General features: G+C 43.1%; 6 protein-coding genes across 6 annotated transcripts; 3 read left to right on the top strand and 3 right to left on the bottom strand.

The window, feature by feature from the left end:
* Positions 1-9991: 9991 nt before the first annotated feature.
* On the bottom strand, positions 9992-11055 carry FOMMEDRAFT_102186 (Thiamin pyrophosphokinase; the record flags this gene model as incomplete). Its single annotated transcript, XM_007262596.1, has 6 exons — positions 9992-10145; positions 10198-10309; positions 10361-10501; positions 10556-10657; positions 10705-10777; positions 10838-11055. The coding sequence occupies 6 exons, from the start codon at positions 11053-11055 to the stop codon at positions 10027-10029; spliced, it is 765 nt and encodes a 254-aa protein (XP_007262658.1). The 3' UTR covers positions 9992-10026.
* A 169-nt stretch (positions 11056-11224) lies between these two features.
* FOMMEDRAFT_16975 (NTF2-like protein) lies at positions 11225-14060 on the top strand. Its single transcript, XM_007262595.1, has 9 exons — positions 11225-11546; positions 11780-11959; positions 12016-12374; positions 12431-12631; positions 12684-13099; positions 13160-13226; positions 13279-13504; positions 13575-13706; positions 13762-14060. Exons 1-9 carry the CDS (start codon positions 11340-11342, stop codon positions 13789-13791), a joined length of 1818 nt encoding a protein of 605 aa, XP_007262657.1. The 5' UTR covers positions 11225-11339; the 3' UTR covers positions 13792-14060.
* Positions 14061-14182: 122 nt separating this feature from the next.
* On the bottom strand, positions 14183-16570 carry FOMMEDRAFT_165210 (uncharacterized protein; the record flags this gene model as incomplete). Its single annotated transcript, XM_007262594.1, has 12 exons — positions 16553-16570; positions 16407-16487; positions 16264-16346; positions 15980-16214; positions 15868-15874; positions 15753-15813; positions 15620-15657; positions 15448-15537; positions 15064-15395; positions 14802-15003; positions 14642-14746; positions 14183-14563 (listed from the first exon to the last, which is right to left on the bottom strand). The coding sequence occupies exons 8-12, from the start codon at positions 15523-15525 to the stop codon at positions 14183-14185; spliced, it is 1098 nt and encodes a 365-aa protein (XP_007262656.1). The 5' UTR covers positions 15526-15537; positions 15620-15657; positions 15753-15813; positions 15868-15874; positions 15980-16214; positions 16264-16346; positions 16407-16487; positions 16553-16570.
* A 180-nt stretch (positions 16571-16750) lies between these two features.
* FOMMEDRAFT_151632 (uncharacterized protein) lies at positions 16751-17102 on the top strand (the record flags this gene model as incomplete). Its single annotated transcript, XM_007262593.1, has 2 exons — positions 16751-16973; positions 17032-17102. The coding sequence occupies 2 exons, from the start codon at positions 16751-16753 to the stop codon at positions 17100-17102; spliced, it is 294 nt and encodes a 97-aa protein (XP_007262655.1).
* A 974-nt stretch (positions 17103-18076) lies between these two features.
* On the top strand, positions 18077-19414 carry FOMMEDRAFT_144464 (uncharacterized protein; the record flags this gene model as incomplete). The annotated part of the gene is made up of 5 exons (XM_007262592.1): positions 18077-18085; positions 18139-18340; positions 18395-18970; positions 19054-19087; positions 19209-19414. The coding sequence occupies exons 2-5, from the start codon at positions 18266-18268 to the stop codon at positions 19412-19414; spliced, it is 891 nt and encodes a 296-aa protein (XP_007262654.1). The 5' UTR covers positions 18077-18085; positions 18139-18265.
* Positions 19415-21119: 1705 nt separating this feature from the next.
* Positions 21120-23155, bottom strand: FOMMEDRAFT_117202 (Cyanase). The gene is made up of 11 exons (XM_007262591.1): positions 23064-23155; positions 22912-22991; positions 22712-22860; positions 22124-22655; positions 21978-22059; positions 21845-21918; positions 21607-21759; positions 21525-21554; positions 21449-21466; positions 21305-21396; positions 21120-21222 (listed from the first exon to the last, which is right to left on the bottom strand). Exons 4-11 carry the CDS (start codon positions 22136-22138, stop codon positions 21192-21194), a joined length of 495 nt encoding a protein of 164 aa, XP_007262653.1. The 5' UTR covers positions 22139-22655; positions 22712-22860; positions 22912-22991; positions 23064-23155; the 3' UTR covers positions 21120-21191.
* Between the last annotated feature and the right edge of the window lie 770 nt (positions 23156-23925).

Below are 23925 nucleotides of genomic sequence, written 5' to 3'. Positions count from 1 at the left end.
AGCCGAGCAAACTGTCTTGATCGGCTCTCTTTCTAAGCGGTAAGGACGGCCGCTGCGACCTTCCAGCCTGACAAATAAGGCATTTTCTTCGGCCCGTGATTTAAGTGCACAGCACTGCATTTAGAATCTGCACTTCCAACTCTCTAATAGCTCATGTACAGACCATTTTGGCGAACAGCAATCTCGGCAACGGTACTGTAGTTCAAGCCTCAAGGGAGCCTCGTACAGGTGGCTCGAGTTAGCAATGCGCTCAGTTATCTTGTAACTACTGAAGTTGCATTGCTAATTTTTTCTTCTTGGTTCACACCAACTGCTGCGACTTGTACTGCCTTCGGGGATCTGTACTCCTTATACATACACTACTTATTTCCCCCTTGCCCTACGCCAAACTTTGGGCCTGATTGCACGTTTGGTCTCTGACAGGTACTACTGGCTAGGGAGCTGTAGTCTAAACAGAATGTCAACCTTCACAGCCTCAATAGAAACATTGTATACGTTATCTCTACAAAGATAGCTATACAGAACTACGCATCGTACGAAAGTGCGTCAACACATCATCTTTGTTGCATCAACTCACTGCAGGAGTATGTTGAGGCCCAACTATTATTTGTGCCTTTGCCATTTGGACAAGCTTGACTGCTGCACCTGCATAACTCCGTCCGTATACCTCAATGGTATGGTGAGGTGATGAACCATAAACTCTACTAATAAACCCAAACCCCAAATCCCTCCTTATAGGGATACCACTACGGTGTGTCAGGGTCCTGTGGACCTATCAACAGGACGGGGGAAATGCCGACTTCGGAAGCACTTGCTAACAATACTTTCTGCACGTTTTCGAGTTGTAATGATGAACCGCGTGTATAGGGGCAACACTTGGAGTAGTACATATGTCATGATATGATGACATTGTCGGGCTCCCCAATCTCGTGTCCAAGGATTCGCTCCCTTCATTCCGGGGACGAATCTGGATACCTTACCCGCAGAAACACTTATGTAGGGAGCAGGATGCTGTCAAGGTGCGTCTTTAGACTTCTGAAATACGTAATGCAAATTAATATTCTGCTGACGAAGTTCGAGGATCCTACCTTGAAAAGACAAGACAATGTGATTTTTTTATTAAATTAATTGTTGTCGCCTTGTTAATTTCGCGTGTGGGGATGGGGAGCAAGAATAGATTTCCAAGCTCTGTGCCAAGCAAATCGCACACGGACCCTGAAACGAGGAACGTGTGCATCTGAAGAAATTCAAAAGTTAAAATGGGCAACGTCCGGCAGAAACCTATCGACGGACAAAAACCGGCTCTGGATCAGGACGTGTACTGCCACAATCTTAGATTGCAAACCGTGATGCACAGCCCTCGTGCCATGGGATGTCCGCGATTATTCACACTAGCAAGAGACTGATACAAGAAAACTATAGTCAAAGATGAACAGGTTAACCTGTGTCTGTGGCAGTGTAGCTCTGCACTATCTGCAGCAGTCTATTCAGATTGCTAATTTACATATTCACTCTGACTATATGCACAGTTATGCTATAAGAAACCTACTGACCTAAATACTGGTCAACTTTGTCCAGGTACCAATTTCATGTTCTGTAGACCTAGCACTGAGCCATCACTACTACATAGCAAGCTCATATCAATAACTACTTTAATCTACTGTACTTTGTTCTAGTTTATTTAGTTTTATACAGAGACATTGACTAATATTAGTAAAATAGGAGGCTCTCTCTTGATCTTCATATTCAATCTCTTAATGTGCTTTTTATTGTGCATCTATTATCATCTTTTCTTTTCTAAGGATTTAATACATTTTGACAGACTATATATATATATTCAAGATTACTCTAAGAAGAGTTAGCTTGTAATAGTTACTATAACATCCTTACAAAGTACAGATTGTATATCAGCAAGTTCTACAGGCTGTAATACAAAAGCTTCTATCTGTACATAGATCACAATATCCTGCATATAGGTTCAATATCAAAGTGCTGCCACTGGTGGCTTCTTTCATCACCAGAAGCATGGAAGAACAGCATTTCACATACGTCATTCTGCCATGTGTGTGTAAGAACTTCAATGACTGCCCTTAGATAAAAACACTACCTTGATAAGGAAGAATGTCGGTGCCCGATTGAAACAACTAGAACCGTCTTCTCTTCGTTCTAGCTAGAGCTAGAAGCCTTACAGGTATGCAATGTATTGGTTTGTACAGAATTCTCGATACCAATGTCAGGCCTAAGAGCTGATATGCTAAAAAGAGATGCGTGTGGGGTGATCGAATATTATGCACTGCATTGCGCCGCTATTTCAAGTCCTTACCATCAGTTGACTCCTTATGGCGTGGCCGCGACGTTCGATTGACAGTAGCGTAGCAATGCACAGGCCTTCCACACATCAACCTACCAACATGATATTTTTCAGATATTGTGCTTGATCAAGGTGTAAGGAAACTCACTGTTCCTCACAAGAGAATTCTAATCGCCCTTAGTTCACTCAACTACTGACTAGGATAACCTAGTACTCAATTGAGGGGTCAGGGGAAAAGAATTCCCTTTACCCAGTGATCGATACTGTCTTTTATAGGGTAGTACACGTATAGATACATGAGGAGGAAGTGTAACTAACTACAATAAGAATATATGTGCTTGTGGGTCCTACTACACAATGATCTGACACAATCAGCAATGTAGTGATAATAAAATACAAACCAGTAAATCAAATCCTTACACTTGCCCTCTAGCATTTAGTCCTAAATGCTAAAAATTAGTAGAAAAGGTAGAAAACTTACTTAAAAGTAACAGTTAGTAATGAGTAAATAATAAAATACCTTGCCCATGCATATGGGAAACATCCTTGTGATGTATTACTGCCTCTCTGAACTGATCCAAAGTTGATCCAGTGTGTATTGAGACAGTGGTAGTGTTCTGGACAGTGAGTAGCATGGTTCCAAACCATGTGAAACTAGATAAAACATCAATAGAATTAAACATAGTCAATATTACTGTATAGTCAATTAGTAGAAAAGTTTCCTCTTGATTGTTGCTATTGATACAACACTTTTCAAAGAGAATCAGTAGAGTTCCTGGGGAGATATGGCATTTTGGCTCTTGAGTATTCTGAGACACACAGTGTAGATTAATATGTACAGAAGTGGAAATTCTGGCAGTGTGGTAATTGCAAATATTCTCTTCTCCTGCATCTTCAGGAAGTGCAGAGGTAAATCCCTGATCAATGAAGCTATAGCCTTCTTCCTCAATAGAATAGATTAGCATTACAGCTTCTAGCTGTCCTTGTACATTTCTCTGTTTCTGTAGAATAGTAATGTAATAATAGGTAGTAGAGATGTATTCCAAAATTCCTCTACTATGTCCTCAATTTTTCCAATAGACTAGTTCCTGCAAATGTAGTGCCTTGTGCTTGTATTGGTAGAATGTCTCCAAATGTGTACTCTTTTGCTTACAATAATGAACTGTGATGTAAAACTGGATATCCTGTTGAGCTTGATGTCCAAATACTAATTGTAGAGTGTAATGTAGAGTGTAATATCTGTCCTTGAATGAGAATATTATCTTAAACTCAATGAAATTGTGAGGTATGAGTCTAATATCACTAGATATGTGTGTATATACATGGTATCTCTGTGTGTGATGAATGTCCTACTGTATTCTCATACTGTTTCCTTGTGTCTTAACTTGTTCATGTCTTTGTAAGTCAACTGATTCAATTCCTGAATTGTCTGAGTATACTTTCAATGTCTTATGGTGTAATGTTCTATCACAATGTGTCCAAGTAGTATTCTCTACTTTCCTGAGTGCTGTAACTGTCTGTATACTGTGTTGTTCCATGTATGTCTTAATGAAAAGTCCTGTCTGTATGTACAGTAGTACTGCCTGAAGTCCTGAGTGTATGCTGCCAATTCTCTGTTCATTTGGCAAATCCATGTGTGGATCAATGTGTTCTAGTATTGACTTCCTGTCTTTCTGTGTCCTTGTCCTTATTCTAATGTATTCTTTCCTTATGTACTTATTGTGTGTCCTGTGTCCTATAGTACTAATACTGTCTGGTCCTGTAAAGTCCTTTGCAAAATTGTTTTGTAACAATCCAAGTAAGAAAATTGTATGTTCAAACATGATTGTATACTCAAAGAGTGTGTATACAATGCAATGTGTGTGCCTCTTGCTCTCTCATTAAAATATGACTTTATTTTCAGTGTAAAACGTCTGGTACTGTCTTAGAACATATTTGTAGTGTCTAGAGAGGTCTTCTGTATGATTTTGTACTTCAAACTGATTGTAGCTACTCATTTCTAGAGTAGATTGAACTGTATCATTGTTTAATAGGTGTCCTAGAGTGTCCTGATACTCTGTTTCCTTCTATAGCTTTGAAGTATCATGCCTGAATGCTTGAATAATCTGATCAATTATTCCTAATTCACTATTGCTCTAATATTTGCTGGCTGTATGTGTATTGCCTTTACTTTCCCTTGAAGCAGTGTGATAATCTGTTTGAGCAGATTGAGCAGATTGAGCAGGTTGTCTAGGTTCCAAACCTGTTCTCTAGCTTAAAGTTGCCCTCTAAACTTCTGTACTTTGTTCCATACAAAGTGTATCCATTCCTGATCTTAGTAGTGTCTTACTATCCTTGTGTTACATAGATTGTAACTGTTTTACATCCTATAGATTGTAATTGTCATCCTATAGCTTGAATAACATGATTCTTACTATGTATCCTAAGTATATACATGCTAGTGCATTTGTTTGAGTGCCTGTAATACTCATAATACGTCTGATAGAGTGTCCTGAGTCTATTCTAATGAATCCTGACTGTCTGAAGGTGTATTTTACAATGTAATACCTTATGTTCTCCTGAAACTGTGTTCTGTACAATATATCCTTGTAGTCTAAGCTGGTTCTAACGTTTCTGAACAATTCTTCATTATGAACTGATTAGCTTTATAGTATAACATCCAATTGTACCTTATAGAACAATGTTCTATACAAATTACTTTGATTGTACTCATTATAGACTGTATCTTCAATCCTAAAGATGGAAATGTCTGTTCTGATGTTAACTAATGTAGTTCCTTTGTAGTACTCAATACTAAACCTGTATCTCTTCCTGTACTGAATAGAATCAACTGTGTATGTGTATGTCTGTGTCTTTCTATCACTGTCAATGTATCTCCATGCCTGATACTTATTTTGAAGCAGTATCATCTTATCCTCAATGTATATGTACTTTGCTTTGCTCAATGTACTAATGTCTGTCTTCTGATACATAATGTAGCCTTCTAACTTAATAGAATACCTGTGTGAATTGTTTAGATTGAAATATTTCTTAGTATCCAAGAATAGTCATAGTTTATAGTCTAGTAATGCTTAATAGATTGTCCTGCTTGTACAGTTTACTCTTTACATTGTCTTATAAACTATAATACTATCTGGCTGGTTATATTCTGATCTTCTAACATTCTCAGGTCCTTTCCTAATGTCCTAGTACACATTCCTGTTGTCTGTGAACAGCCTATATTTCTTAAGAGTGTTGTTTTAATTTGTGGCTCTAAGAATTAGTAGTAGTTTCTCTGAAATGTCCATATATACATTGCCTTGTGCCTGTAGCATCTTAGAATCCTTGAAACAATGGTTGTATATGTGTTTCCTAGTCCTTTCCATGTGTCATACATATCTGTAGTCTTGTAGAATCCTTTCTACACTGTATGCCTGTGCTTTCAAGCATAAAATGTCATTGTGTGCTTCATACAGTTGTCTGTGCCTTAATATAGCTATCTAGTACTGTTTCATACAGTACTGAATGTTTACTGTACTATTCCTTAGTCCTGTAGTCCTATAGAGTCTCAAATATACTGAATTTGCCCTTTCAAATGTGTTGTTTGCATGCCTGAACTTGTGTTCTGTTGTGGAACTCTCTTGTTCCATTACTGAATCCTCAGTATTGTCTTCACAAAGTATCCAAATTGATAAAACATGTATATTGCTGCTAGATATATAAGAATCTGTGTCATAGTCCATAATTGACTCTAATTCTATGTAGTTCTCACTGTCCAAGTTGTCTGCTAACTTATCTAAAGTGGTATAACTAATACTGACATTACTAGATAATAAACTATCATCCTACACATTGTTCAATCTGATTGTATTACAAGTAGGACAATTCCTGGCTAAGTGGTCATCTTGTTTACAAATGAAACATAGTCCTTTCACTCTCATTTCATCCAATTTCGATTGGGAATAATGTTTGAAACCTGTAGCATATGTCCTGTGATTGTTTTCTGTCTTACTTTCATACTAGTCATTGTTCCTTGATGGATAATACAATTGCCTGGCCTTTCCTTTGGCATTTGTGCTGCTTGTATGTATAGTATCCAGACTAGAGTCACTGTGATCTGAATCATTGCTTTCACTATCCTGTAGAGTGAATTGATTGTTTCTTGAATTATCAGAGCTGTCTGTATGCAAATAATCACTCTGAGAATCATTACTACATCCTTACAGATGGAATTGTTGTCTGGAATCTATGTGCCATTTGATTCCTATGGATTCATTTACTTTCTTAATGCTTTTGAGCCTATCCTTGAAGATTGAGTAGTTTACAGTGTTTGGATTCAAGCAATCTAATCATAATTGCCTCTGGTACTTGGAATTCAATCCATACCATGCCTGTCTAGTTAAATTTTGCTGAGAAATGTTTCCTAGATTTGTAGCTTTCATCTCTAGATTGTACAAATAATCCTGAACATTCCTATTACCTTGTTTTAAAGTATTGAACTCTTTCCACAGTATTTCAGCAAAGTTGGAAGGGAAACAAAAGTCTATTAGTCCTCTAAAGAACTGAGCAAGTGTCCATCTATACTCATAGTTTACAATCTTTTGCAAATAGAAATTCATTACTTTTCCCTTAATAAAACCTAGCATTATCCCTACTTGGCTCTTAGGGAAGTGATGAAGTCCTGATTGTTTCATGTACTGATTGACTTCAATAACAAACTTTATATACTTCTACAAGTCTGGTTCACCTGAGTATACTGTAGGAGCTATTGGTTCTGTACTACACATCTGTATCTTCAATTTAAGGAGTTCTTTGTTCTGTTTCTTCCTCAAGCATTTCTTACACTTCTTAGTAGGCTCTGTATCACTCAAATCAATGTCTGATAGTTTGAATAAAGCATTACTTTGATTGTTGTCATTAGATGAAGAGGAATCCGAATTATTACTGTCTGGGTCTGATCCTAGGTTGAAATTTCCCTTTCTCTGTATCCTAGAGCTCTGTATCACTCTGTATGTGTAGCTATTCTTTACTAGGCTCTCTGAAGGTCTTACTGATGCAAATCTGCCTTTCTGAACATTATTCAGTACTTTGTTATGCCTGTGTCCATTGTTTGTTCTTAAACTAATGCTAGAGCTATTCTTGTGCTTACTACACTTGATATGTAGCTTTAAACTGTGTAGTTTACTATACTCTGAATCAATATTGTTCTCACTAATACTACTAGTGTATGCCTTGCCTGGGACTGCTTTCAATTGTAAAGTATTACTATAGGATTGTTTGTTTCTTTTATTTTTGTAAGGGATACTCTGATGTTCTGAAAAACTTGGTATTTCTATTTGAGACTGTATATATCCAGGTATTTTGCTTTCTCTCTTATTCCTGGACCTGGCTAGGGTGTTGTATCCATTGTAGTACTCCTGTACATTGCTCCTATGTAATGTGTAGTCAATATCTGCCATGTATAAGGTTAAACACTTGATTTTGTAGGTGTATACTTGGTTTTCACCCTCTGAATCAAGTACTGATCCTTATAGTTCTAATATGTGTTTGCTTTTACTATCCTCAAAGTACTGTTCTGTAAATACAATGTCTGTTTTGCTTAGATAGTCTGAATTGATTTCACAATTGTATTGAATGTCTGACAGTTCTGGTTTTTGTTCTGTTCCTTGTACTTTGTGTTTTCCTTTTGCTTTGCACTTTCCTTTTGCTTTCTACAAATGTGATAGTTTGTCTAGACTCTTGAGTGTTTCTTCTACACTCTTAGATTAATAGTTCTGATCTCTATTGTCTGTAGGTACTATAACATGTCTGGTGTTTGTTCTGTAGCCTACCTGAAGTGTTTCACACTTTTCTGTTACTATACTATCAAGTCTACTCTTGTTTGATGAAGGAGTTGCTTTCTCCTCTTCCTAGTACATTCTATCAAACTTGTACATTCTCTTATTCAAATCTTTAATGTCTATCAAACTGTGGAATGGGCTAACATGTCCTATGTCTATCTTAATTGCTCTGGCTCTTGTAATGTGTCTGAAGGTCTTACTTGCCTTCTAGAAATCTTGTTCCTTATCAATTCTCTATAGTTTTGATACCTGACTCTTCTGGCCTTGTCTGTTACTCTTGTTCTTTGAGTCCTGGCTGCTTTCTTTACTGCCTAAAAGGGTCTTAGGTGTCTCATTACCCTCTACATTACTGTTGTCAATGTGTTTCCATTCTGAAGTAAGTACACTCACTAGATACTTATTCATACTCTTACTGATACTAACTATATGTATAATGTACTCCTTGTATTGGCTTGCAAATTCCTTGATGCTTGCTATTAGCTCTCTATGTTGACTTGGTGAATCCTCAAACCAAATCACCTGTCCTCTATTGAGTGAATCCTCAAACTTGGTAGTCTTAAATTAATAGAGTGAATCCTCAAGCTTAATTGCCTGTACTTAGTGAGCTGAATCCTCAAACTTGACCTTCTGTACTCAATTGAATGAATCCTCTGGAGACCATTTTTATTGATTAGAACCGCATGCAAAGGCCGTCAATTGTTCTGCTAGCCAGTGCTTGATGACTACACCAGATTTGGCTATTCCAGGCCTTGTGTAAGGATTTGATTTACTGGTTCGTATTTTATTATCACTACATTGCTGATTGCGTCAGATCATTGCACAGTAGGACCCACAAGCACATATATTCTCATTGTAGTTAGTTACACTTCCTCCTCATGTATCTACACGTGTACTACCCTATAAAAGACAGTATTGATTGCTGAGTAAAGGGGATTCTTTTCCCCTGACCCCTCAATCGAGTACTAGGTTATCCCAGTCAGTAGTTGAGTGAACTAAGAGTAATTAGAATTCTCTTGTAAGGAACAGTGAGTTTCCTTACATATTTTTGACTGTACCCACCTAGCACTGAAACCCCTTGCTGGATGCTGAGGAACTGAAGGGTCTGATCAACCCTAGGTCTCCCTTGTTGTCTAGTACCCCTCAGGAATTTTTTGTGAGTAAAGTTACAATTTTTGAGTAGAAACAGAGACTACTTACTGGATTGGCCCCTAGTAGGTTCACAATGCTTCAGAACACTACAGAACACTTCTGGAACACATTAGCACATATTAATATGAACCAGTGCTGGATATGCTAGAGGTTTGCATTGATCAGATAGGTTGAGAACCAGGCATCTGTGATGGTGAAAAGGAACAAACAGGTGCACATCAAGTTTACAGGCAATGGACAACAAGATTATCCATTAGATATTGATTACAATGTGGCTGCTGAGCCTTGACAGACAATTCCCAGAGGGTACCCAAGTCTGGATATCAATACTAACATACTAGAATGTAAGTCCTTATCCCTCATAGGCTGGAGGCAACCTAATGAACCTATACTAGGTGATAAGTCCTTGTCTACACAAGGCTGGAGGCACCCTAATGAACTACTACATACTAGTAACATAGAATTAAGGCATGTAACTGTACCAGCACATATAGTTAGACAAACACACACTGTAGAGTAGACACTAGCAAGTACTGAACTTACTAGGCTTGTAGGAATAGTAAATAGCAGTACAAAGAGTAGAAACACTCAGACAATTGTTCTTAAGGATTCAGACAGTCGAGTTCAGGATGAACAGACGATTAGATTTGGAGACCAAAATGTTGATCGATTCGATATGACGTATTGCTGCATGGATTACACTGCTATAGTAGGAACCTGTTAGAATGATTTAATATAGTCTATGGATTACAGGAAAGCGAGTTCGATGGACCAAAATATGGGCTTTGTAGTTGAAACGAAGACTTCTTCATCTTTTACAGAATTTGACGAGGAAACCATTCCATTGAATGATGTTTCTGCATTATCTGTAGAGAGGTTAGCGTTCAAATAGTCATTGAGGATCAAAACTAAAAATACCCAGGTTCCATTGTAGTCCTCGCGTTGAGATGATCGCAGAATCAATGCCTACTGGAAGAAGACCGCAAGTGGGTCCTATCAGAGATCTATCGATTTTAATTATATGTTCTCCCTTCTAGCCATGAGCAAAAAGTTCTCTGCTCCAGAAGACTCAACAACACACCTCATCTAAGTACCATCCGATGTTCTCATCGGTTACCACAAAGATCTCCTTGCGAACTTTACGCAATTTATGCAAGTAGGAGACCGTATGAATAGTTTGATCAAACCGACCAGATAGGCCACCAAGAATTACTATGGTGAACTACATCTCCGTCACGAACGGGGTAAAGTGTGATTTACTAGCGCATATACTCACTTGAGCTCGGCCGGGGGTTGCAGCTTCCAGTTGCTCGATGGCTGAGACGCATTTCATTAAGTCGGTAGAGTACTGGTCCGGATCTTTGATAATTGAAACACCCTTTGTCGCCTAAGTCGATATCAAACACTGCGAAGCAGTGAACTCACCAACTGTCTGAAGTGGTCTGCAACATCAGAACGGAGCGAGTCTAGGTCTCCCTTAATAAGGTCTGGAATGAAGCTACTCCCGAGTGAGAGTCAGCCCCAACTACAGTAATCGCCTATATTAAGACGCGCTCACGCGTCAGAATCAAGTCCGGGATTTGCTTGTAAGGTATCGTATAGCCTGTTCGCACCGCCATCAGCACACGCGCGCCATTGGCATACCTTCCATACACGCAAGAGCAAAGGTGACGAGAACGGCTGGTTGAGGATGATCAATGCACGCCGTCCAACCTCGGAGTCCGCACCTTGACCACTGTCTCGCAGAAACGAAGTCGACCAATGGCGAACGGGCATGACAGTTGTTCTGTAAGTACAACAATTGGACGTATTTAGTAGCTTAGCTTATATAATGTCTACATTCTTATCGTGGGAAAGCAGGACAATGCGGCTTGAATCCGTGGGAAACTATGACTCATGCACAGGTCTTGAGAGCCGCAAACGATGCAAAGGTGGTTCAACGCAACTTGACTCCGACGCCCACCGTCGTGGTCTCAGCTCAGCCTTCATCCTCATCTGCAACACTCGTGTCTTTACTTTCGTTACTTTGAAACCGCGCATTTAACCGAACGGCTCGCAATATGATGGCCACGTCGTCTCGCCAGCCTCGCAGTGTTGCGAGCAAGACGCTGAAGGGTGTCGGGCTTATCAAGAGGGATGAGGATGCGAACATGCACGACCTCACAAGGGGTGGCCGAAAAAGAGTCACGAAGAAGGCTCCTTTGGGACATCGCCAACGCTCAGTTGACATTTACAAGGCCGCTGGAGCTCCAGACTCTCACAAAATGGTAAATAATTTCGACCCATTTCAACCGGTGCATGCCCGCTTGCTCGCCGGTCGTGGTGTTTCTCCTCTATCTTAGTTACGTATGCTTACAACATATCTGTCTTCCCCTTCCTTACTTCCCGTCACCTCGGACGTGGTGTGATCTTGTTCTTTCTGTGGTCGGTTGTGTGTACGCTTTGGCCATCGCGAATGGGTACTCAACTGTTTGCTTGCTGGATTTCTGGGTGGAAATAGCTTGCTTCAAGGCTAGCAGCAAATCTTTCAAATCCACTTGCCGTACGTGGTGCGGCACTCAAGCCAGCTAACATGCGCGTTGGACGAGGAGCGGGCCGATCACAAGTTAAGCCACTAGATGTGTGGCGGGAAGTCGTGCAGAAAAGATATAATCCCGAAGCGAGATTCCTAAATCTTGAAGTATGTCACAAGGTTCCCTTTCTCCAATATTGTTTCGGTGTTAATATAAGTCTCAGCGATTGGCCGACGAAGAAATACTCAGAAGGAATAATATTGTTGCACCTGGCAAACCCGGCTCGACGGGCAAGGAGTATCCCGTCTTGTTCAAACTCGCGTCGCAGCTAAAGCCACCCGTCGAGACGATTTCACTGGCAAACAACAATATCACTATGGGTACTCAAATAACCAGCTTGGCCCATTACATTCCCGATCTTCGCAATCTATCTCTTCAAGACAATAAGCTCAGGTCATGGAGGGACTTAGATCAGCTTTCAACGAAGAACCGCAAGCTGGCACAGCTCCGAGAAATAATTTTTATCGGAAACCCCTTGCGTGAGACAGAATTAAGCGCTGGCAGAGCAGAGCAATATAAGAGGTTAGTATACGGCAAGACTTAGTCAAAGGAACGTATTTATCGATCAATTGATTCAGTGGAATGATGCGACGATTCGCAATGCTCGAAGTGCTGGACCAGGAAGCATTAACGAAGATATCATTCGTTGACGGACCCGTTGCGTCATCGTCCAATTCAGATCCTCACGGACAGACGGGTCCCGATTCCTTCGTTCTCAACATGGCCCCTTCATTCATCACTGGTGTTGAAGGCACCGTTATCAGCAGCTTTTTATCACGGTTCGGATGCCTCTTTGTTCATTTTCTCTTTTGCCTAATGTTCAATTTGCAGATTTTTCCCTCTGTTTGATACGCAACGGACTGCCCTCGCAGATGTTTATGACCCAAATGCGACCTTCTCATATTCCGCATATACACAAATTCCTCCGCGGGCTCGTCTTCAAGGTTGGCACACTTCCCCTGCCATGCCCAATCAACGTAAACTAGAATGGGGGCCTTGGTTACACAACCAATCCGGTGGCTCACGCAATTTGGCCTTTCTCTCTAACAACACATCGCACGGGCTTGAACGCGAGTTGCGAAGTCTTCACACCAGTCCAGCGGAGATCGTTAAAGCATTGTTGCATCTTCCTGTCACGCGCCACGACGTATCTGGTGCTGCTGAGAAGTTCTGCATTGATGCATGGCCTGTCGGACAAGGCTCAGCAATGATGTTGTTCCTGTGTGTGCATGGGGAATTTGCTGAAGGTAAAGAAACTTTATATTTACAATTGTAGGCGATAAACATCGACCGACTGCCATTGCTAGAACCTTCACAAGGCGTTCGTTCGTTCGATCGGTCATTTGTACTTGCCCCGTCTCCTGCTGGTTCTAGGTAAGGTTTTTTTCCATCCATTTTTGCGAGATATCTTGACATCAATCTACAGAGCTGCAGCGAATGGATGGACCGTCACAATTCTCTCCGATCAGTTAACTGTTCGCCCTTATTCAAGTCCCGAAGCATGGAAACCCGGCCCGTTGAAGGTGCAGGGAGTTGATCACACGAACCCACGTGCTGCTCCGCAGACCCCACAGAAACGACCACAACAGCTGCGAGCAGATACCCAACGGAAGCTGATGGAACCGGAAGTGCAAGCTATGCTTGGCACTATCGTGAGTGACGATATCCACTACAAACTCTCACTGTATTGCTAACTTTTATCGTTTTCCCTCGACCTACCAGCCTGATTCTCAGCGTCGCCTCGTTGTACAAATATCTCAACGTACGGGACTCAACGTGAAGTTTTCGTACGATTGCTTGGAGAACAACGGATGGGATATTGATCGGGCAGTCGCTAACTTCGAGCAGGTTAAGGTACATATTGCTAGCATCCTTTGCATTTACTAGACAACTCACATGCGATCTGCAGGCGACCCTTGGTCGAGAGGCATATTTCTAATTGGACACTCACCCTATGTATCAGGACCTGATCGTATTTTCTCCCTTTTACTCTCTATTTCCCTTTTTCTCTACAATAACCATCATCGCAATTACAACTCAAATGCATTTTACTCAACTCTTTTATCTGTATTTTTCGTTCGGCATGGTCATGAGGCTGCTATAACCCAGTATTATCCTTTAAAATATATCTCATGTTCTGTTTCCTCAATTGTCCTGTAGAGTTTTGCCCGAGTTTCTCACCTGCATTACAAATGTATGACAGAAATTACCAGCGCACGGATTGTTTGACAGAATCAAGAGCGTACAACTGTATTTCATCATCTATAATTCGTGATCATACATCAGACCTAATCAAAATGATTTCATATTTTAATTATTCCGTTATTCCGTCATGTTCCTTCATAGTTCACGATATGACAAACAATCCCAACCGGAGTATTTCGTTCTCGACCAGCCAGCAATGTGAAGAGATCATCGGGCATCTCGAATGATTCCATGCCGCCTAAGAAGTACACATTGAGGTAAGCCGAACAGATTGTACGGACGAGCCACTCTGGATGGTCGGCTTTGAGGCCAAATTGCTTCGCCCGCTCCTTTTTTATGCATGCCTTCTTCAGGTAAAGCAGGTGATACACAAGAGAATCGACAGATCCGTAGGACTGCCGACAAACTGGGCAGAAGTATGCTTTCGGATAATGGCTCGCTATGTGCTGATGAATCAAATCGGGGTTGTTCCTTACTACCGTACGGCATGTCTGACAGAGGACATACTAAGGAAATAAATTGCGAAATGTGAGTTAGAAAAGGAGTCTCGTGTTCAGCAGTACGATTGCTCTGAGGATACCCACCTCTTTCAACAAGTCGTTTCCGCTTCGTCCCTGTTCGCGATATAAACGTTCAAGAATAGGTAACATGTCATTCCCACAGGGTCCTATCAAAGGTCTTGTATGCCTCTGTTCTTCCATATAAATAATAAATTAAGATCCGGGAAATTTTTCGGACACTTACCTTGCCATTGCGGCATTGTTCTTTGTAGGCCCTGATAACCTCTTGACCAACTCGCCTGGCCGCTTCTTGAAGCCTTCTGAGGATCTCACTTGTACTTGTTGACGGAGTATCTTCTTGTCGTGTCACATCATTCCGTCTCAACGTGGTACCATTTTGAATTGGGACAGCACTATCGTTTTCTCTGTCGCAGGAACGCCATTCTCTGGTATTACATGTCTGAGTCTTTTTCCAGTAAGAATCTTTTGTAAACTGTGGTACTGACCGTCCAGTTTCGCGCATCTTACCCCGAGCCTTCTCCGACATAACAGTGTTGATACCGTCAGTCCCAAGTCCCGCGTGACCGCTGCCCACTTCCTTCGGTCCGACTGTCGTCACGATTCTCGCGTTCACTGCAGTTGCATCCATGTCTGTTCCTGGAGCAATTCCCACAGAAGCCTCATTGGGGCGTGCGGATTTCCTGACTTCATGTAACGTTCTGTTCACATTTCGAAAGTCCGGGTCGTCGGCTATCATAAGCTTCTTTATTTCTATCTGCTTGGAAAGAGTGGTGAACTCCCCAACGGTTTCAAGTGATGCTTGAAAGGCTCTGGAACGCTAAGCAGAACTGTCTCAGCCCTGCGCAGTCCACAAGGAATAAGAATCTCACAGCTTCTGTCCTCTTTAATATAACGTCATTCTCGTGGTACATGATCATTGACCTGTTTGAGTAACGGATACGAGGCATTGCGAACTTGATCTGGAACAAACACGGATTAGAGTACTGGAAACTTTGCCAAAAGGTGAAAAAAAAATTTGAAGAAAGGAAGACTGGTACAAACACGGAGAATTGGACTGTTGCAGCAAATGAGTTTGTTTTCTGTTCATTGAATGGACAACACCAAAAGGGGCCGTTTTCCCCAAAGGTCTCAATATTGTAAGTCAATGAAAAGGCCTCAGATGGACTTCACTTACGGAGGCGAGCGAGCAAATTTGAATATTTCTTTGAATACTGTCGCAGTATTCAGCGACACGCCTACTTTGCAAATGCATTAACGACCGAGATTCTGGACGGGCTGGAAGGACATACCTCGAGTCTGGTCAAAAGCAGGTTAGCCCTATTAACAGGGTCTCTTGCTCAGGAAGACACTGCAATGCCCACGGTCCATTCATACTTATGTGTATCCTCAGTGTAGCCTTACGTAATTGAGTCCCTCATAGCACCAGAAAGTTGAGCAAGCGAGCCGCGAGATCGGCCACTGGTCTAAGAGAATTATGTGCTCGTAGAGGTCAAAGAGCAGTCGTTTTAGGGTGGATAGCGAATAACAAGGTCCAGAAAGCTTTATCCGAAACTTAATCGCGATCTGTGTGGGTTGATTTTCGTGTAAAATGCAGCCAGCCACAAAGTCTGAGTCCCAAGCGGAGTTTTGGATCCGTCTACGAGCAAGCCCGATTGAATCATGACTCGAAGAGCACAGATACTTACGGAAGTTTCCGAAAGGTACCAGTGGCCAGAATATCGAGATCCTCGAAAGAACGAGAGGCGAAGCATGGTAGCTGTTGAGCCAACTACGAGCAAACAAGGCAGCTAGCGAACCTCTTTCCCCCAGAATACAGTCCTCTGTTCACGTCAGGACACGGTTTCGATTTGTCCCGGAAACGCCGCTGAATATCAAGCCATTGCTGAACTGGACCTTGAGCGACTAACGTCTACGATTCTACCAGAGATATAGCCCCTTCGTGGTCCAGAAAATCAGCCCAAAGGTGTGAATTACTGGGGCATTGACCATCATCTTTTTTCCATGCTTCGTTCCGCTGCCGCTATTGAAGAACACGCGTGAAGCCCAGTGTCCACACTGTTATCAATGCCATTGTGCAGTTTCATTCCAAGTAAGATACTACATATCATTAGCAAGTCAAATTGATTCCGATAGTTGGCTTATCTGGTCTTTCTGCGTCAAGACTTTTACCGTATGCCATCTCTGCTTGTTGCCTGCTCAACGAAGCAAGCGGGTGCATGGCTCGCAGAACCCGACCGGACCATCTCTTTGAGGTACTCGAACACGAAAGCACACATCAGTGAAGATCCCGCCGTTGTATGGGGTGGATACCACGCAAAAAATCGACTTTGGACATTGACATTGCACCGGCCGAGTAGCTGGTCGACATGGGAAGCAGTGGTAGAGGATAGGACCAGTGCTTGCACTGTGAACGCGGCGACGCGCGTCGCGTCACACTAACTCTGCTGAGTCAGCAAATGAACGTTCGTCATCGTCTTCCTGGCTTGGCAAGACTCAAAGCGACATGCCTCATCAACGAAATTAAAAGTAACATATCATCCGGGGACAAGTACCGGATTTCTTCCCACTCTTCCAATGCTATCTTATCTACGCAGCTAGGGAAGAGCAGGACCAATGGTCATGACTGACGACTTCAAGAATGATGGCTGTAGTGCTCAGAGTCCCAGGTCAACATTTCGTGCGCCCTGCTTGCGAGACTATGCAGTCTATTCCTAGCAGATCTCTGATATTATTCTGTGCCAGTGAATCCGAGGGACTGAACAAACTTCTGGCATAAAGATACCCCAGACTCGAAGGTATCTACGATGCGTCAAGACCCATTTTGAACCTCATGTCTCTTTGAACCTTGGCTCACGTCCGCAAGTTTCCAGTTGGCCCAATAGGAGCAGTTCAGATAGTGAGGGCCACTTGATCTACCTACGAAAGAAATGGGGTGAAGTATATCCAAGCCACGAAAATGCCGTATTTGGCGGGTTTCGCTTAAAACAGAGATGCCTGGCGTTCTCATGAGTCATTCTTGCTTTATCGCACATTCAACTCTGTATAGTCTAGATCTTTCCGTCTTCTATAAATTCGCGCTCGGCCACGCTTTTCAAGCCCAGATCCTATCGGGTTTGGCTGTGCCCTTACGAATGCCCTACGAGCAAGTTCTGACTGTGGTTCTCGGTGTCATTACAGGCCACAGGCTGCAGAATTCAGGTTCCGTTATTGTGTTGACATCTGGCGCTCCAGACTAGGTGGATTTTTCCCTTTGTCCTTCATTCTGTGTACATTCTTTATATGTATTAATTTGATTCAAACTCAGAGGTTGGAAGTGGCTTTCGAGACAACCTACGACGGAAATTACCGAAGCCACGAAACTGAGCTTTTACGTACATGCTCCTGGAGGTGCATTTAAGAGCGAGCAGAATGTCGCTGAAACCACATCGATTCAAACCTCAAGTTCTGACGAAACGACTCCCTCGCCTTCGTCATACTGATACCCAAGTCCTGCAAAAATTCTAACCAGTATGTCATTCAAAACTTATCCTAGTTGTCTATACTGAATGTATGCATTTCAGCTCTAGTGGCTTTGGACAGCTGAGAACAGGCTCTGACGAGTCCGTGTTTCCCGTAGCAGTCCACGTCCTTCTATAGTCCTACCCATCAATTGTCCATCCATCTCGTTGCATTGACCTGAACAAGGCCATGCCACCAAATAAATTCGAACGGAAATCATTCTTCGATGTGGTACTATGCCCACCTCTAGATGAAGACCTTGAAGTAAGCATTATAAGTTTCCCTTTCTCTAGCCCATGAAGCTGACACGTCGTGTAGATTTCCAGGAAGGCACAAGTTCCCCACAATGAGTGTGGGTCCCCTCATGACGCTGAGGTTCGGCGAGAATCGCAGTCGGTCGCGGCTGGAACGACAACCAGCAACACCGACTACGAAAACGTCAGCGAACCGTCGTGTGCATGTCCCGAATCAACCGACAATGACAGCACCGCGGGCGCAAGAGATGTAGCGAGCGATTTGACAAATCCTTTCCCCCTAAATACCGAAGAAAGCACGCATAATAAAGGAAAGGGGCGTGCACCTGCGAGAACCCGTGCGTATCCACGTAAGCGTGTTTCTGCAGGGAGGAAAGATATGGAGCCGGAGATGGTCGGCTGGGTCAAGCAGAGAGCACTTGATGCTAGAAAAAACGCACTTAAGCGCTATCGACGAATGGTACGCAACTCCGATCTTTGTTGTCCACCCGGCGCATTCCTGACCGTAGAAATCATTGGATTCATACAGGAAGCAAAAAAAATGGCGAGGTGGAAAGGCAAAGAACGGAGTGGGAGCTTTGCCGAAGGAGATAGCAAGAGGGTAGAAGGAGAAACACAAGTACCAGAACAACATAATTTGGTTCGTTGATAAAGAAAATCAGTCATAGAAGTGTTCCATTTACTTACCTTGTATCTCTCTTAGCCAATGGAGAACTGTGTCAGGTGTGGTATAGTGCAAAAGCGGGATCCGCAACAGGTACGACGCCATTACTTGACCCATCTTCCCGATGCATATTTTTGCCCGATATGTGGCAAAACATATGCTCGGGAGGACTCGTTTGCCAACCGTCATTTCGGTGGTAACTCTGGGTGCGTAGATGGCGCCGAAGCCGGGCGGTTCCGCTTCCCGCTATACCAATATAAGTTGAAATATTTCAACCTTTACTACCTGGGCGCAATGGAAGATTATGACATTCCGGATGAAGTCTTCAAAATCGTAGCTCAACGCGAGCGTGACGCTAGTGAGCTCCTTGGCGCGTCGATCGACTCATCTGTCGAATCGGCCCAGCCATCCGTCGGGTGAATTGGCACATGGACTGCATGATGATAACACCTGTATTATTATGAATTCTGTATTTCAATATGTGTAGAAGCATCAATGAAACGAATGAATATCTACCGATGTGCCGCAACAACGTAGTCAATCTTTTTCCGTTTCGGAATTTGCCACCGACACTCTGCCCGGTGTGCTGCTATGTAATATAATTAAGAACAGAATTAAGTCAACTCATTCTTAATTATATTGCACAGCAGCACAAATGTTTGTGTCTGGAAATCAAATGAACGATGTACCTTATGTAATGCACGCGATCTATTTTTGTTTGTTGACGAGTGTGTACCAACAGCCAAACAACGAATCATTGCTGTTCCTCGCTTCTCGTCATGTTTCCTGCTGATAGTCAATGGCGTATAAGTACACGCATGTAGAGTTCCCGAAGATGTTTACTCACCGAAGAATTGGTAGATAAAGTTGCATTGCAGTCGGCTCGATCCCTTCACTTCCCGAGCAAGCTCTTGTAATGGTCCTAAGGATTTGAAGCCGTTAGGGTGAATGTCTTTTAAGAGCGAGCCATCGTGTGCAGCCCAGAAGTGTGCGCAGAGAAAGGGCGAGTACAAGAGCTTTAGTGAATAAATGAGGGTAGCAATGATGTCCTCGTCTGCATGAAACCTAGTGATGCGTCGCGGGTCGTGTGCAAAGACGAAGGCCATTGAATAGTCTAGGAAATTAGAGTGAGGAATAACTTGAATGTGGGCCACACCTACCGGAACAACCGATGTTGATAAAGAGGATGATGGGGTAAGAGGGGAGATGGTTATGTGAAGGCTATTGGAGTTCGTGTTCAAGTGGTTCGGACGACCTTTGTTGAGGGTCCGATGTACGTGGCTATGGTCCTGTCTGCTAGCGAGGAGGGCTATAGTGATGAGTGGAGAGCATTGCGAGTGACAGATATCTCCTGATGGAGGACTTTGTCAGTTAAGTCACAGTTATTGTCGAACGCTGTAGGGAAGTCGCCAAGGCCCTGACTGCAGGCCAAGGGTAGTGCTTAACTGTCAGTAGTCAGTGTTATGTAAGAAGCATACGGGGCCTAGGCGGTGGCAGACAATCGATGAGAAGACACGAAGAACCGGACGACAGACCTATGCTTGAAGGGGGGGGGGGGCGTCGCAGGTTGCGATAGGCCGTATGCGTGAAAGCATCCTGCGAATGGCGATGAACAGGTAAGCGTCCTCAGAGTTCATGTCATAGTCCACGTCACACCAGGACATGAACAGCGAGGGCGCTCACTTGTTCTTAGAAGGGGAGGGTGGACGGGGGCAGGGGGAAAGTTGAGTTGTCCTCGTAGTTCGAGGGAGAGTTGAGTTGCGGAAATCTGATCGCGGCTTGCCTCTTTATACTCTCAGAGCTAGCCACCTGCTACGAATCTGGTGCGGCTTGATTAGCAAATAATAAGACACGCCTACCAAACAAGTGCGCGCGTCTCGCCAGAGTTTTGTTTATTGTTCGTATTTATTTTCTCAAGCTTCTTGCTACATCGTGTCGTCACCACCAGAGTCGGTAGAAAGGGAAGTTTACACACGCCTTCGTTGAACCGCCCAGGTCGTTAATGTTGTACGACGTTTTCGAAGACGACTGGGCGAGAGAAGGCCTTGTCGTGGTGGGCCCTCTCATCCGATAATCGCCCATGATCGTGAAGTTGCAACGAGCCACGCGCTTTGAACAAGAGACACGATAAAATTCGATATTTGTGAACTACAACATTTAATTGACAACATTCTTTTACCAAACGTCAAACGTGCGTCTACCACGTCGAGTACGGCAAGAACTTTCCACTGTCCTAACTTGTCAGCAAAAGCCGGACCACTTGGAGAAAATGGGGGAGAGAGGATGGAGAAGAGAAGATAGGAAACGTACTCGAAGGTGAGGACAACACGGTCCCCTGCAGGATCTTCCTTCTTCTTCACGGTAACATCACAGTTGATCATTGACATGATTCCATCACCAAACTACACACACAATCAACAAGTATAGAGGGTTGGCGAGACGACAATTACGAACCTTCTCATGAATTACTGCCTAAACCGGTCCAGGTCATGTCAGGAAGACGGATTGAACATGTACATCAAGGTCTCACCTTAATGGCATGTCCGTACACTAGAACACCCTAATTTCCGCGTTAGTCAAGTGTTTGCGATTTGTTTCCAGAAAAAACGAACCTCATAAAGCCGATAGATGACTGGATCAGTTGGAGGCGAAGGTCCCACGCCTCTATTAGGCCACCAGTGAGCGCCTAGCCCGTTATGCAGAAGCACTGCAGGAAGCTCGAGGACCTTCGCAAGAGCCTCGATGAGTTCGGGAGTTAGTTTCGCCTAATACATGTACCCGTGAGAAGGCGAACAGCGAATTAGACATCCACATTATTTTGGGTCCAACCCAGGATAGCGAAAGGCACACCTGGCCGTAAAACGCAGCGGCAATCCAAACTTCGTCCTTCCCAACCTCCTTTGCAATTTGTTCAAAGGTTAGACCTACGAAGACGAAATCTCGTGTGAGTATTCTCCTATCATTCATCGGATGACGTTGGTACCTTTTCTAGCCTTGGCTTCCGCGAGCTGAGTGTAAATAGGTGGAAGTTCGGCGAATGGTGAATTTCCTGTAGATGGGACTCGCTATGGAAACAATGAAGACGAATCAGAATGCTAGTCAGGAATGCAGATGAGTTGACCGACTCACTGCAGCCTGCGTCATGGCGAAGGGGGAATGAAGTAATGCTCTTGAAGAGGATTGGCGCTGGGAGTATAACTTGAAGTGTCTCAGGCAACAGAACCGATTACGGTTTATATATCCTCAGTAGTCTGAGAGACCTGCTGACAAGTCTTGTGTGTGGAACCCCTTTGCTTCCGGAACCTAATTCAATGCATTATCTTATCTACCTTCTTTAGGTCACGTTCACATAACGAAACCCACGTTCCCCGTACCCGTCGCAGACCGTCCAAGCTAGAAAATTCAGGACTCGCACATATGGCTTCCAGAGGCGGTTCCATGGGCTAACCCATCGAGCTATTTCACACCACTTTGCAATAACGAACTCACAAATACGGATGCATAATGGTCATTGCTTTTTCTTGTCATTCACGTCGTCGCTACTGGATACTGTCCGGGTCTCTTCCTCTCTCGCCCCAGCCTCTAATTCCGCAGGACTCTTCCATATATCCTTCGTCGCGTGCATCAATTCGTATAATTGTCCAATTTGCTCATTGGACATCTTAGCATTATTGCCCCGTCAATCCCGATACCGAAAGCCGAAAACTCTGAGCGTACCTTTTCGAATACCGTTTGGTCAAGTATCCTGCCCGTCCATCGAGACCGCGCTTCTCTATCCTTCGGTATCTCATCCAAATACATTTTCCATTGAGACAGGAACCCCATGATGTGCAAAGGATTGTCCACTGATCTGTGCCGTCGAAACTCTTTGGACCGTTCGGAAATTTCTCTGAGCACTTAGCGCATTTGGAACATACCTGCTTTCACATAATCGTCCCCAAGCGACCGCATCTCCACAGGCAAGAAACGGTGGGCACGAAGAATACTCCGATACAGTCTGAAAAGGGATGAAGCTGTCAATACCTACAGCACACTGACTCGGGTTCCGAATATAGGCAAGAACACTGACAGAAGTGGAGGAAGCAAAGTTGCACTTGCTTGTCGCAAACTCAAAGGTTTAGATGAGATTGAAGTTGCTAGTCGAAGAGAAGAGACGCGCATTGTAGCACAGTGGGAATCAATATACTGCGTGTGGGTTTTTAAAAATTAAGGACAGGATTCCTCAATGCTGTTGCAGAGTAGCCGACGATGGTCAGGTTATCTCACGAGCACGTGACGCATTTAGCTGTTTGACTTTGTTAACTTTATTTTCCGTTTCGCAAAATCCTCTTGGCGTTGGCGCTGACTAGTACCCGTCGAAGTTCAGTCGGACGCCGCTCAACTCGAAGCGATATCACAAGTGTCGTGGGCCGATAACTTACGCAGAGCCTCCAGTGAAGAGCCCAAACCCTAAGAACTGTTTTAAATACTGTCTGGAGCACTGGCCACAGTAGGCAATTCAGAGGAGTAGAGTTAAATTCCGCAAAGCAGGCTTGATTTGCTGATTGATATTAAACTCCGACGCAAAGTATAATTTATAAAGGCATGTAGGGGAGGTCTCTCCCTGGTCTTGCAATCACAACTATTTACATTTCAGCTTCATTCTTTTAAAGGGGCAAGAGGACATTATATTAAGGATCAATGAGCCAAAGGTTCACGTCTCATGGTAATAAACCTAAAGTCGTCATTACAAGCCCGGAGGAATCAGGAAAGCAGAAAGAACAATTTGAATATAAAGGAGAGACTACCCCGGAAGACCATCAGGAAAATGTCACATTTCTTGTAATTTCTTATAGACCTTGTAAAGTAACATGTGTATTGTATATACATTGTAAAGTAATTGTAAGGTTTGTAAATGAATTGTAACATTTAAATAAAACATATTAATGTAT

Source organism: Fomitiporia mediterranea (genome assembly GCF_000271605.1).
Source record: "Fomitiporia mediterranea MF3/22 unplaced genomic scaffold FOMMEscaffold_2, whole genome shotgun sequence".
Taxonomy (NCBI): Eukaryota; Fungi; Basidiomycota; class Agaricomycetes; order Hymenochaetales; family Hymenochaetaceae; genus Fomitiporia; species Fomitiporia mediterranea.
Note: the sequence above shows the minus strand (reverse complement) of the source record. Positions and strands in the feature narration are given on the sequence as shown.